The 13,456-nt window shown below is 43.3% G+C and overlaps 1 protein-coding gene across 17 annotated transcripts in view; it reads left to right on the top strand.

The window, feature by feature from the left end:
• The window catches only part of FANCA (FA complementation group A), a 62,064-nt gene that overhangs the window by 24,590 nt on the left and 24,018 nt on the right, over positions 1-13,456 (top strand). For 15 of the 17 annotated variants that reach the window (XR_009400827.1, XR_009400828.1, XR_009400829.1 and 12 more), the window contains 4 exons: positions 285-373; positions 1,189-1,249; positions 1,329-1,378; positions 8,395-8,471. Coding sequence is in view for 12 of the 17 variants with exons in the window: in XM_059382769.1 (XP_059238752.1) it covers positions 285-373; positions 1,189-1,249; positions 1,329-1,378; positions 8,395-8,471 (277 nt within the window). In the remaining 5 variants the exon portion in view is untranslated. Of the gene's footprint in view, positions 1-284; positions 374-1,188; positions 1,250-1,328; positions 1,379-8,394; positions 8,472-13,456 lie in introns of those variants that run through there. The other 2 variants (XM_059382780.1, XM_059382779.1) reach the window with 2 other exon arrangements.

Below are 13,456 nucleotides of genomic sequence, written 5' to 3'. Positions count from 1 at the left end.
TTCTTCCCTGCTCAATGTCTTGTCTTGTTTTTGTTTTTGTTTTTAAGATTTTATTTATGTATTGGACAGGCAGAGATCACAAGTAGGCAGAGAGGCAGGCAGAGACAGAAGAGGAAGCAGGCTCCCCGCTGAGCAGAGAGCCTGATGCGGGGCTTGATCCCAGGACCCTGAGACCATGACCTGAGCCGAAGGCAGAGGCTTAACCCACTGAGCCGCCCAGGTGCCCCTCAATGTCTTTTCTTTGAAATCTTGTGTCCTTCCCCACCCTCCCTGTACGGAGCCAGCCCGATAGCCAAGCACAGCAGGATGTGGAGAAGGCCATCACGGTGTTCGAACACACAGGGAAGATTCCTGTCGCCGTCATGGAGGCCAGGTAGGGCCTTGCTTCCCGGAGTCGCCCCATCTGTTCTCAGAGCCACTTGTAACGGGTGCCTGTTGCTGGGTGGCTGAGGATAGATGTCCCAGCACAGGTCCTGTAGTGAGGAGGCACGGAGCCTTAGCTGTGGAACTCATTTTTTTTTTTTTTTTTTTTTAAAGATTTTATTTATTTATTTGACAGAGGGAGATCACAAGTAGGCAGAGAGGCAGGCAGAGAGAGAGAGAGGAGGAAGCAGGTTCCCTGCTGAGCAGAGATCCCGATGCGGGACTCGATCCCAGGACCCTGAGATCATGACCTGAGCCGAAGGCAGCGGCTTAACCCACTGAGCCACCCAGGCGCCCGGAACTCATTTTCTTGAGGAGAAACAATGGGGATGGTTGAGTAGAGCCCACAGAGAAGGATGAGCACGAGTCCATGGTTTGGTGGTTGGTGTGTTTGTTAATTTTTATGTTTAATTATTTTATTTATTTGAGAGAGAGAGAGAGGAGCAGAGGGAGAGGGAGAGGCAGATCCCCGAGCTGAGCAGCAGCCCGATGTGGGGCTTGATCCCAGGACTCTGGGATCATGACCTGAGCCGAAGGTGGACTCTTAACAGCTGAGCCACCCAGGTGCCCCTAAATAAGTAAATCTTAAAAAAAGAGAAAATGGTAGAGTATCACAGCCGTGACATGGAATGGGACGACCCGCTCGTGCCACCCTGTGAAATGCAGCGAGATTCTGTGGAAACGGATGTTTTCGTGGCTGTCCGTACGGCGCGCTAACACTTCAGTCATCTCTGGCGCCTTTGGATCTGCTCTTCTCTGTTGCAGCATCTTCAGGAGACCCTACTACGTGTCGCACTTTCTCCCTGCCCTGCTCACTCCTCGTGTGGTCAGTACATGTGGTCATGGACTTAGGGCCCAGTTGGCAGAGAATGAATGTCTCACTGGAATCCTGTCTTCTCGCACAGCTTCCAAGAACCCCTGATTCCAGAGCGGCCTTGATAGAGTCCCTGAGGAGGTACGGAAGGACATCTGTATCCAGAAGGGTTTTTGACAAATGCAAAAAAATTGTGGTTCTTTTGTAGAGAAATGTGTGTTATTTATAAAATATTGGCCTAAAATTTGTTAAGATTTTATTTTACTTTATATATCTAAAGATTTTATTTATTTGTTTTTTAAAGATTTATTTAAAAAAAAAAGATTTTATTTATTTGACAGAGCGAGATCACAAGCAGGCAGAGAGAGAGGGAAGCAGACTCCCCACTGAGCAGAGAGCCCGACGCGGGGCTCGATCCCAGCACCCTGGGATCATGACCTAAACAGAGGCTTTACTGACTGAGCCCCCCAGGCGCCCTCAACATTCATTAAGATTTTAAAAAGAAAATTTCTTTAAATCTGAATATCACCACTGAATATCATTTCTTGATGAACTTTTAGGACTGTCTTTCTGGGAATTTAAGATAGTCACGTTATTGGTCCATAATCACTGTGAAAGGAGAATTTTAAGCAAAGAAGGAAAGGACTAGGGAGACACGGAAGCCTCGCCCTACAACAGATTGGACTAGACCTGGGACTCCAGTGGAACGTGGAGTCTCGGGCCCCTGGCTCACACTTGACCAGCTTTCCAAACTTGTTCTTTCTGTAAATCCTGCTTCCTAGTGAAGCTCCTAGAACATAATGATACCAGGGGCGCCTGGGTGGCTCAGTGGGTTAAAGCCTCTCCCTTGGGCTCAGGTCTTGATCCCAGGGTGCTGGGATCGAGCCCCACATTGGGCTCTCCGCTCATCGGGGAGCCTGCTTCCTCCTCTCTCTCTGCCTGCCTCTCTGCCTACTTGTGGTCTATCTCTGTCAAATAAATGTAAAAAAATAAAATAAAATAAAAAAGAGTTGGAAAGAGAAAGAGCCCAGAAAGTAAAAGTAAACTTTTTCATCTTAAAATAAGATTGTTTTCTGGGATCCTTATTTTTATTTATTTTTTACATAAAATATTCCAGAAGTACAGAGACCATTGTAAAAAGCACCCATATCCCCCACTCACATTAATGCTTTGCTCCCTTTCCTTTTTTTTGTTTCTGCTCAAATAAAACAGTACAGGCACTGTTGAAACCCTTCTCGGGGGCCTGGGAGCTGAGGGAGTCTCCTCTGCCCTCTGCCCAGCCCCTGCTCAGGCTCTCTCTCAGTGTTTCTCCTCTCCATCTCTCTAAAAAAAAAGGACAAAACAAAAAACCATTCTCCGTCCAGTTCCCTAACCCGCTTTCCTTTTCCCTGAGGAAACCATTATCCTGAAGTTGATGTATAATCTTTTTTCTATTTTTATTTTATTTTATTTTGTTTTATTATTTTTGTAGTGGGGGACGGTCAGAGGGAGAAGGACACAGGGCTCGATCTCCTCACCCTGAGATCATGACCTGAGCCAAAATCAAGAGTCAGATGCTTAACCGAATGGGCCACCCAGCCACACCGCTTTTTTCTCTGTTTAATTTTTTGAATTCTGTTCTGGGGGTGCAGCTGCTGCGCTGCACGATCCCAGGGTCCCATGGCCTACAGAATAACTACCTTGACTCACTTACCCATCGCTCTGACAGAACTCTGCGGTGAACTCCAGTATCATGTTTTATTTCATTTTATTTATTTTCAAAGATTTTATTTACTTAGGACAGAGAGTGAGACAAGGAACACAAGCAGGGGGAGTGGGAGAGCGAGAAGCAGGCTCCCCGCTGAGCAGGGAGCCTGATGTGGGGCTTGATCCCAGGACACTGGGGACCATGACCTGAGCCGAAGGCACCCCAGTGTCATGTTTTAGTCGTGCTTCAGTAAACATCCTTCTGTGTATCTCCATGGAAACTCAGAATTTTTAGTGGAATTTCCTTAATTTTATAGATTAATTTGTGGATAGTTGACTTTGTTATAACTTTCCTGCTATGAACATAATATATCTTTTTAAGCCTTTCAGTTGTAGATTTTTCTGTCTTGTAAGTTTTGTGTTCCGTATACTACTAGGTACTTAGATTTTATTGCTGTGAAAAGCATATTTTTTTCTTTTTGTTGTTGTTTTTTTGTTTTGTTTTGTTTTTGCTGAGGTAGAGGTGCTCCGCTATCTCATAACCTGCTGAAGTTATTTTTAGTAGCTAGGTAGTATATTTTCTTTGTAGATACACTGTCTATAAGAATAATTTGTCTTGGGGCACCTGGGTGGCTCAGTGGGTTAAAGCTTCTGCCTTCAGCTCAGGTCATGATCCCGAGGTCCTGGGATCGAGCCCCGCATCAGGCTCTCTGCTCAGCGGGGAGCCTGCTTCCCTTCCTCTCTCTCTCTGCCTGCCTCTTGTGATCTCTGTCTGTCAAATAAATAATTTAAAGAATAATAATAATTTGTCTTTTTTTTCTGATCTTTATACTTCTTCATTTTTGTCTTATTGTATTAGGTAGACTTTTTAGTATTATATGAAACTATAGAAATAAACTGTCTTGTTCCTGACTCAAATAAGAATGCTTCTACAGTTTTACCAATATTTGATTTGCTGTAGTCTACTTATATTTTCATATGGTCTTTATGATATCAAGAAAGTTCCCTCTATGTGAATTTGCTAGGACTTTGAGCATGAATTAATGCTTTTGTTGTGTCTCTGGAGGTGGTTTGGGTTCTGTGAGTCGCCCCAGGACGGACGACTTCTAGTTTTCCACTGTCCTCGCACTCCTGGATCACTTCTAGATCACTACCACATCACTTGGTAATGATTTTTAATTGTGGAGGCTGTTGAATTCGAATTAGTAATACTTTAAGATTTTTGCATCTATGTCTCATATGTTTTTACTCATCTTGGCTGCTTTGACATCAAGGTTGTAGCACCTCATGGAATGAATTGGGTGGCCTTCCCTTTTTCCCGAGTCCTAAACAGTCCATATAACTCAGCGATTTTGTGTTCCTTTAAGTTCAGTCAAACGTGGCTCTACAGTCATCTGTTCCTGGAATCCATTTCAGAGGCAGGCTCTGGACAACTGATTCAGTTTCTTGAATGTTTGTTTGTCTAGTTAGGTTTTTCATTTGTTCTTTTTTTTTTTTTAAAGATTTTATTTATTTATTTGAGAGCGAGACAGTGAGAGAGAGCATGAGAGGCGAGAAGGTCAGAGGGAGCAGCAGACTCCCCATGGAGCCGGGGTTTTTGATTTGTTCTTGAGTTAGTTGTATGTTTCTAGAAAACCATCTATTTTTTTTTTTTTAAAGATTTTATTTATTTATTTGACAGAGAGAAATCACAAGTAGATGGAGAGGCAGGCAGAGAGAGAGAGAGGGAAGCAGGCTCCCTGCTGAGCAGAGAGCCCGATGCGGGACTCGATCCCAGGACCCTGAGATCATGACCTGAGCCGAAGGCAGTGGCTTAACCCACTGAGCCACCCAGGCGCCCGAAAACCATCTATTTTATCTACATTTTTAAATTTACTGACATAGCATTGATTACCATGTATGTATATATATTTTTTTAAGTAGGCTCCATGCCCACCGTGGGGCTTGAATTCAAAACCCTGAGATCAAGACCTTAGCCGAGTTCAAGAGTTGGATGTGTGACTGACTGAGCAATCCAGGCGCCCCCTGCTCTCGCCCCGCGTTTTTTTTTTTAATTCCTATTGTTACTTTTGCCCTTGATGACTCTCTCTTGTTAAAGATTTGTCTGTTGTACTAATTTTACTGCATAACTACTTTTTTGGGGGTTTTTTGGTATTATTTTGGTCTTATCATATCTGCTGATTTATTTTTTATCTTCTATATTATTGCTTTTAGATTTTAACTTTACTATTGCCTTCTCCGTATTTCCTTGAGTTTACTCTTTTGTTCTTTTTATAGGTTCTGAAACTGGTTGTTTAACTCAGTGTTTTATAGTCTTTCTTGTGTTTTAATACAGGTATATCTTAATATTAATTTTTTTAAAAGATTTTATTTATTTATTTGTCAGAGAGAGAGAGAGAGAGCGCGCGCACACACAAGCGGAGAGAGAAGCAGGCTCCCTGCTGAGCAAGGAGCCCAAGACGGGACTTGATCCCAGGACCCTGGGATTATGATCTGAGCCAAAGGCAGCAACTTAACAACTGAGCCAACCAGGCATCCCATTCTTATAGTTTTTAGTTAGTTGTAAATGAATTAACAAATTTTCCAAACATACAGATAATTGTCCCAGAGCTTTTATTGCTGATTTCTGCTTTAATTATATTATTTTCAAAGAGCATGATTAGCTTTTTATGGATTTTTTTAATAAATTGAGACTTTTCCACAGACTATGTACCTGTTCAGGATTTGTGAACATTCCCTGAATATTCTTTTTTTTTTTAAATTTATTTGACAGAGACACGGCAAGAGAGGGAACAGAGGCAGGGGGAGTGGGAGAGGGAGAAGCAGGCTTCCCGCTGAGTAGGGAGCCCACTGTGGGCTTCAGTCCCAGGACTCTGAGATCATGACCTGAGCCGAACGCAGAGGCCTGACGACTAAGCCACTAGGTGCCCCTGTACTGTCTATTAGGATTTATTTACTTACTAGGCTGTTCGTGCCAGCTTTCCCCTTCTTTTCTTTTTGGTGTATGCATGGGATGGCGTCCTCATTCATTGACATTTATTTCTAGGCTTTTTTTTTTTTTTTAAGTAAGATTTTTAAAAATTTATTTATTTGATAGACATCACAACCAGGCAGAGAGAGAGAGAGAGGGAAGCAGACTCCCCGCTGAGCAGAAAGCCTGATGTGGGGCTTGATCTCAGGAGCCTGGATCATGACCTGAGCCTAAGGCATAGGCTCAACCCACTGAGCCACCCAGATGCCCCTATTTCTAGGTTTTAAAAAATTGTTTTTGGAGGCCCCTGGGGTGGTTCAGTCAATGAAGCATCTGCCTTTGGCTTAGGTCATAATCTCAGGATCCTGCATCGGGCTCCCTGCTCAGTGGGGAGTCTATCTCTCTAGGCCCCTACTCCCCACCCCCACTCATGCTCACCCCTCCCCCCACTCATGCTCACCCTCGCATTCTTTCTCTCTCAAATAAATAAAATCTTTTAAAAAATGTTTTTGTCAAAGTCAAGTAAGGATATAGAGTTAAGTTTCAGTGTTATAAAGTTTATTAGGAGAAACAGCCATCTCCCCAACACTTCCCTACCATTTCTTTTTCTGTGGAAGCAAGCATTTTCGACTTTTTTTTTTTTTAAGATTTTTTTTATTTATTTGAGAGAGAGAGAGATCACAAGTGGGCAGAGGCAGGCAGAGAGAGAGGAGGAAGCAGGCTCCCCGCTGAGTAGAAAGCCTGATGCAGGGGTTAATCCCAGGACCCTGAGATCATGACCCGAGCCAAGGGCAATGGCTTAAGCCACCGAGCCACCCAGGTGCCCCAAGCATTTTCAACTCTTAACTGAATTTTTTTTTTTTTAAGATTTTATTTATTTATTTGACAGAGATCACAAGCAGGTAGAGAGGCAGGCAGAGAGAGGGGGAAGCAGGTTCCCCACTGAGCAGAGAGCCCGATGTGGGGCTCGATCCCAGGACCCTGAGGTCATGACCTGAGCCAAAGGCAGCGGCTTAACCCACTGAGCCACCCAGGCGCCCCTCTTAACTGAATTTTGATATTTATCTTTATATTTATTTTCTTTTTTTCTTTCTTCCTTTCTTTCCTTTTCTTTTTTTTGGGGGTGGGGACAGTTTATTTAACCCTCACATTTGGTAGGTAGTTCGGTGAGGTATAGAAATCTAGGTCGGAAATACTTTTCCTAAAATTTTTTAAAGTATTGCTCTGTTGATGTCTAGCTGCTAGTGCTGATGTTGAGCTGTTACATTTCTGATTCTTTGCACGTGTGTTTTTCTCTGGAGACTTCCTGTGCCTTTTTTTTTTTCTTCCCTGTGTTCTGAAATTTAACTGCTGTGTATTTCGGTATTTAGGTCTGTTTTCATTTCTTGGCTGAGCAGAAGGTGGGCCTTTTAATCTGGAAATTCATGTTCTTCAGTATAAGAAATCTTCTCAGATATTTTAAAATCTTCTGTTACGAGAAATTCAAGACAGAAAATAGAATAGTATTTATGTCACGGTCATAATATGAGCCCCCGCTGCTCTGGGCTGTTTGGAAGCAAACCCCAGGCCCAGATGACATCAATAGCTTATTTCCCATGTGGCTTCTTCTTGTGGCTCCCACTTCTCAGGCATTGGGTCGCCAGATTGTCTTCTGACTTGTTCTCCGTTTTGCATGTCTGTTTTTTGGGGTGTAATTTCTCTCTTTTTAGTAGGATTTCTTCCAGTTTACCTGCCTGACCCTTCTGTCACTGTCTTAGCTCTTTGAGGATGAGTGGTGTCTGACTTGTCCTTTTCTGTAGGGTTCTGCACTTCCTCAGATTTGCTCTTTTCTTTTCCTTTGCATTCCTTTCTACTCCTGAAGCTCATGGCTTTCCGGTCCCCAGGTGCTTGGTGTGGTCCTCAGGTGCGGGCCGTCCTCGGCCTGCCCCTCGTAGGGGCCTCCTGCTCTAGGACCCATGCATCTCCCTCCTTTCTCTGGTTCGTCGTCTGGGTTTGTAGCACTGTGGCGAGGCTGCCCTCCTGACTCACTGCTTATTCTGAGACGTTGTGTGCTGTAGGCCATACCAGTGCACGTGTCCCGTACCTGGGCTGCCACTCTGGCTCCTGCTCCTCTGAACCTCTTTGTCATAGGACTTTGTTCTATAATTCTGTGTTTTTTTAATGACATTAATTGGATGTTTTCTCCGTATTACTCGTTAAAAGTCATAAATTCATTTGAAAAATTTGGAAATTACCCAAACTTTAATGAGAGCAGTGAAAATTATAATCTCACTATCCTAAGGCAACCCCATTGGCAGGTATTTTTATACGACACGTTATGAAACAGGACAATTTGATTCATGTAATGGTTTCTTTTTTTCTAAAAACAGGGTCATACTATAAGGTATGGGTAATAGATTATATCATGTATTTTTGTTCTGTGATGATATTTGGAATTGTGAGCTTGAGACCTAATTTGAGTCGTGGTTGACTTGGGTTTCCATGTTTTCTTTTGATCCAGGGCAGATAAAATCCCCGCGTCTCTGTACTCTACCTATTGCCAAGACTGCTTCAATGCCGGAGAGAAGAAGCCAGAAAGTAAGGTTAATGGCTCTGTCCCTGAGGCGGGCACCTTTTTGGCTCCCTGGTCCCAAGGTATGCAGGCAAGACCTTGGCCAGTGCCGGTCTGGCTCAGTCAGGACAGACCTACCCTACTTGTTAGGTCCCAGCCCGGAGGCCTTGGCAGGTTACCTGCTGGGGCACCTCCCTGCTGTGCTGCACGAGGCTGTGATGTGCCTTCTACTTGCTTGTCCTGATTTGGGTGACCTGTCAGACGAGGCAGCCAGGCTTGAGGCCTGCAGTGTTGAATCTGAAGTGGGATATGATTGGGGGGATCTGCTTTTTGGGTCGGCTGAGGCTTCTCTCTTGAGTTGGAGATCACTCGGCTCATGAGGAAGAGTGCTATAGGCCTAGGTCTGATCTGTAACAGCATGCTTGCGGCAGCAGTGCTGGAAGCCACTGGGCAGCCTTGCTGGCAGATCCTACCCATCCCATGGTCTCCACTAACCGGGCAGTGGTGGGAGGCTGATCAGGAGGGCCTGCTTCCTCAGCACTGTCAAATGGTTTAAATCCTCTGACCTTTGCCGGGTCAGCTAGGTTGAATGAGGCTGTGTTTTCTAGTTCTGTCTCCCAAAACCCTTCCTTTTACACACTTGGATGATTTCTCACAGCCACGGAGCCTGAAGAAACTTGAGAGGGCAAAGAATGAAAGTCCTAGGTCTCACACTTGTTTGCAACAGTACTGAAACAGCTCACCTCCGTGCTGGGGGTACCAGCAAGGCTGTAGGGCTGTGTCCCGTGTGTGAGAGGCAGCTCCTCCCTACTACCCAGCCCCCTGGCCCTGCCTTGGGGGCCTCAAGAATGTTCACTATACTTTATCTGGCAGGGCTTATAAAAGAAGCCTTATGATTTCTGGTTTTGTCCTAGTGTTTAACTTGTGAGGCTCACTGCGTTTATCCAGTGTCTTCTCTAGTGACCCCAGAACTGGAACTTACTCTGCTTTTAAAACATATGTAGTGTGCATTCCTTTTTTTTTTTTAAGGTTTTATTCATTTATTTGACAGAGCACAAGAGCACGAGCAGGGGGATGGGCAGAGAGAGAGGTATAAGCAGGCTCCCTGCTGAGCAGAGAGCTGGATGTGGGGCTGGACCCCAGGGCCCTGAGATCGTGACCTGAGCCAAACAAAGGCAGACGTTTAACCAACTGAGCCACTCAGGTGTCCCTCGAAACATTTTTCTTTTTTTCTTTTTTTTTTTTTTTTTTTAAAGATTTTATTTATTTATTTTACAGAGAGAAATCACAAGTAGATGGAGAGGCAGGCAGAGCGGGGGGGGGGGGGGGGAAGCAGGCTCCCTGCTGAGCAGAGAGCCCGATGCGGGGCTCGATCCCAGGACCCTGAGATCATGACCTGAGCCGAAGGCAGCGGCTTAACCCACTGAGCCACCCAGGCGCCCCTCGAAACATTTTTCTTAAAGAGCTAGCAAGATGGTGGAGTAGGAGACCTACATTTCGTCTGGTCCCAGGAATTCAGCTAGAGAGTTATTAAACCATTCTGAACACCTATGAACTCAACAGAAGATCGAAGAAAAGAATTGCAGCAACTCTAGGTACCGAAAAGCGACCACTTTCTGGAAGTTTCAGATCTCCTCTGATTTGTTTCTCTGGAGTTGTTGCTACGTATTTAGCATTTTGTTCTCTTGTTCTTCTAGTTCTCTGGACAAAATGATGAAATGGAAATACTCACCTCAAAAGAAAGAACAAGAGGCAGTACCAACTGCCAGGGACCTGAGTAGCATGGACATTAGTAAGATGATGAAACTAAGAGTTCAGAATAGCAGTTATAAAGATACTAGCTGGGCTTGAAAAAAAGCATAGAAAATACTAGAAAATCCCTTTCTGGAGAAATAAAACATAACCAAGTCAAAAGATCAAAAAGGTCATTAATGAGGTGTAATAAAAAGTGGAGGAATTCACTGCTCAGATAAATGAGGCAGAAGAGAGAATTAGTGATCTAGAAGACCAAGTAATAGAGAATAAAGAAGCTGAGAAAAAGAGATAAACAACTATTAGATCATGAGGGGAGAATTCGAGAGACAAGTGATACCATAAAATGAAGTAATACTAGAATAATTGGCATCCCAGAAGAAGAATAAAGAAAGAGGGGGTAAAAGGTATATTGGAGCAAATTATAGTGGAGAACTAACCTAATTTGGGGAAGGAAACAGACATCAAAATCTAGACATTCAGGTAGACATTGAAAATAGAAGGAGAGATAAAAAGCTTCCAGGACAAACAAAAACTAAAAGAATTTTTGAACACCAAACCAGCCCTACAGGAAATTTTGTGTCCTCTAAGCAAAGAGAGAGTCTAAAAGTAGCATAGACTAGGAAAAAAACCAGAGACAATATACAGCAGTGGTCATCTTACAGGCAATACAATGCACTAAATTCATATCTTTCACTAGTTGCCCTGAACGTAAATGGCCTAAATGTCCCAATCAAAAGACACAGGGTATCAGATTGGATAAAAAAATAACACCCATCTATATGCTGCCTGCAAGAGACTCATTTTAGACCCAAAGAGACCTCCGGATTTGAAGTGAGGAGGTGGAAAACCATTTGCCATGCTAATGAACAGTAAAAGAAAGCTGGAGTGGTGATCCGTATATCCAGCAATTTAGATTTTAAACCATAAGAGATGAGGAAGGACACTTGACCATACTTAAATGGTATATCCAACAAGAAGATCTAACACTTGTAAATATTTATGCCCCTAACATGGGAGCAGCCAATTATATAAGCCAATTAATAACAAAATCAGGGGTGCATAGGTGGCTTAGTGGGTTAAACCTCTGCCCTCGGCTCAGGTCATGGTCTCAGGGTCCTGGGATCGAGCCCCCCATCGGGCTCTCTGCTCAGCGGGGAGCCTGCTTCCCTCTCCCTCTCTGCCTGCCTCTCTGCCTGCTTGTGATCTCTCTCTCTGTCAAATAAATAAATAAAATCTTTTAAAAAATATCAAAATCAAACACATCGACAATAATACAATAATAGTAGGGGACTTTAACTCCCCCTCACTGATATGGACAGATCATCTAAGCAAAAGATCAACAAAGAAACAAGGACTTTGAATGACACACTGGACCAGATGGACATTATAGATACATGCAGAACATTCCATCCCAAAGCAACAAAATACACATTCTTCTCTAGTGCACATGGATCTATTCTCCAGAATAGATCACATTGTGGGTCACAAGTCAGATCTCAACTGGTACCTAAAGATTGGGATCACTCCCTGCATATTCTCAGACCACAATGCTTTGACACTCAAACTCAGTCACAAGCAGAAAGTTGGAAAGCACTCAAATACATGGAGGGTAAAGAGCATCCTACTAAAGAATGAATTGTCAACAGGAAGTTGAAGAATGAACAAAGTTCATGGAAACAAATGAAAATGAAACCATAACTGTTCAAAATATTTGGGATGCAGCAAAGGCACTCCTAAGAGGAAAGTATATAGCAATACAAACCTTTCTCAGGAAACAAGAAAGGTCTCAAATGCACAACCTAACCTTATACCTAAAGGAGGTAGAGAAAAGGCAAAGAAAGCCTAAACCCAGCAGGAGAAGAGAAATAATAAATATTGGAGCTGAAATTAATGCAGTAGAAACTAAAAGAATGGAACAGATCAATGAAAGTAGGATCTTGTCCTTTGAAAGAATAAGATTGATAACCCTTTGGCCAGACTTATCCAAAAGAAGAGAGAAAGGACCCAGATAAAATCATGAATGAAAGAGGAGAGATCACAACCAATACCAAAGAAAAAGAGACGATTATAGGGGTGCCTGGGTGGCTCAGTTAAGCATCTGTCTTCAGTTCAGGTCATGATCCTGGGATCGAGCCCCGCATTGGACTTCCTGCTCAGCGGGAAGACTGCTTCTCCCTCTCCCACACCCCCTGCTTGTATTCCCTCTCTTTCTGTATCTCTGTGTCAAATAAATAAATAAAATCTTTTTTAAAAAATTACAAGTACATGGGACGCCTGGGTGGCTCAGTTGGTTAAGCAGCTGCCTTCAGCTCAGGTCATGATCCCAGCGTCCTGGGATGGAGCCCCGCATCGGGCTCTCTGCTCAGCAGGGAGCCTGCTTCTCCCTCTGCCTGCCATTCTGTTTGCCTGTGCTCGCTCTCTCCCCCTCTCTCTGATAAATAAATAAAATCTTAAAAAAAAAATTTCTTTTTAAATTACAAGTACATATTATGAACAAGTATATGCAAAAAAATCAGGTAATCTGGAAGAAATGGATACATTCCTAGAGATGTATAAACTTCCAAAACTAGAAACAGGAAGAAATAGAAAACCTGAACAGAACCATAACCAGCAAGGAAATTGAAGTAGTCATCAAAAATCTCCCAACAAACCAGAGCCCAGGGCCAGACGGCTTCCCAGGGGAATTATACCGAACATTTAAAGAATTAATACCTATTCTTCTGAGACTTCCAAAAAATAGAAATGGAAGGAAAACTTCTAAACTCATTTTATGAAGCCAGCATTACCTTGATCCCCAAATCAGACAAAGGCCCCATCAGAAAGGAGAATTACAGACCAACTCCTTGTTGAACACAGATGCAAAAATTCTCATGAAAATACTAGTCAGTAGGATCCAACAGTACATTAAAAGGATTATTCACAGTGACCAAGTGGGATTTATCCCAGGACTGCAAGGTTCGTTCAACATCCATAAATCAATCAATGTGATACAATACATTAGTAAAAGAGAACAAGAACTATATGATCCTCTTAATAGATGCAGAAAATGTGTTTGACAAAGTACAGCATCCTTTCTTGATCAAAACTCTTTACAGTCTAGGGATAGAGGGTACATTCCTCAATATCATCAAAGCCATCTATGAAAAACCCACAGTGAATATCATTCTTTGATGTATGAAAAACTGAGAGCTTTTCCCCTGAGGACAGGGACAAAGCAGGGATATTGACTATGACTGCTGTAAGTCCTAGCCTCAGC

This window comes from Mustela nigripes, chromosome 17 (genome assembly GCF_022355385.1).
Source record: "Mustela nigripes isolate SB6536 chromosome 17, MUSNIG.SB6536, whole genome shotgun sequence".
Taxonomy (NCBI): domain Eukaryota; kingdom Metazoa; phylum Chordata; class Mammalia; order Carnivora; family Mustelidae; genus Mustela; species Mustela nigripes.
Note: the sequence above shows the minus strand (reverse complement) of the source record. Positions and strands in the feature narration are given on the sequence as shown.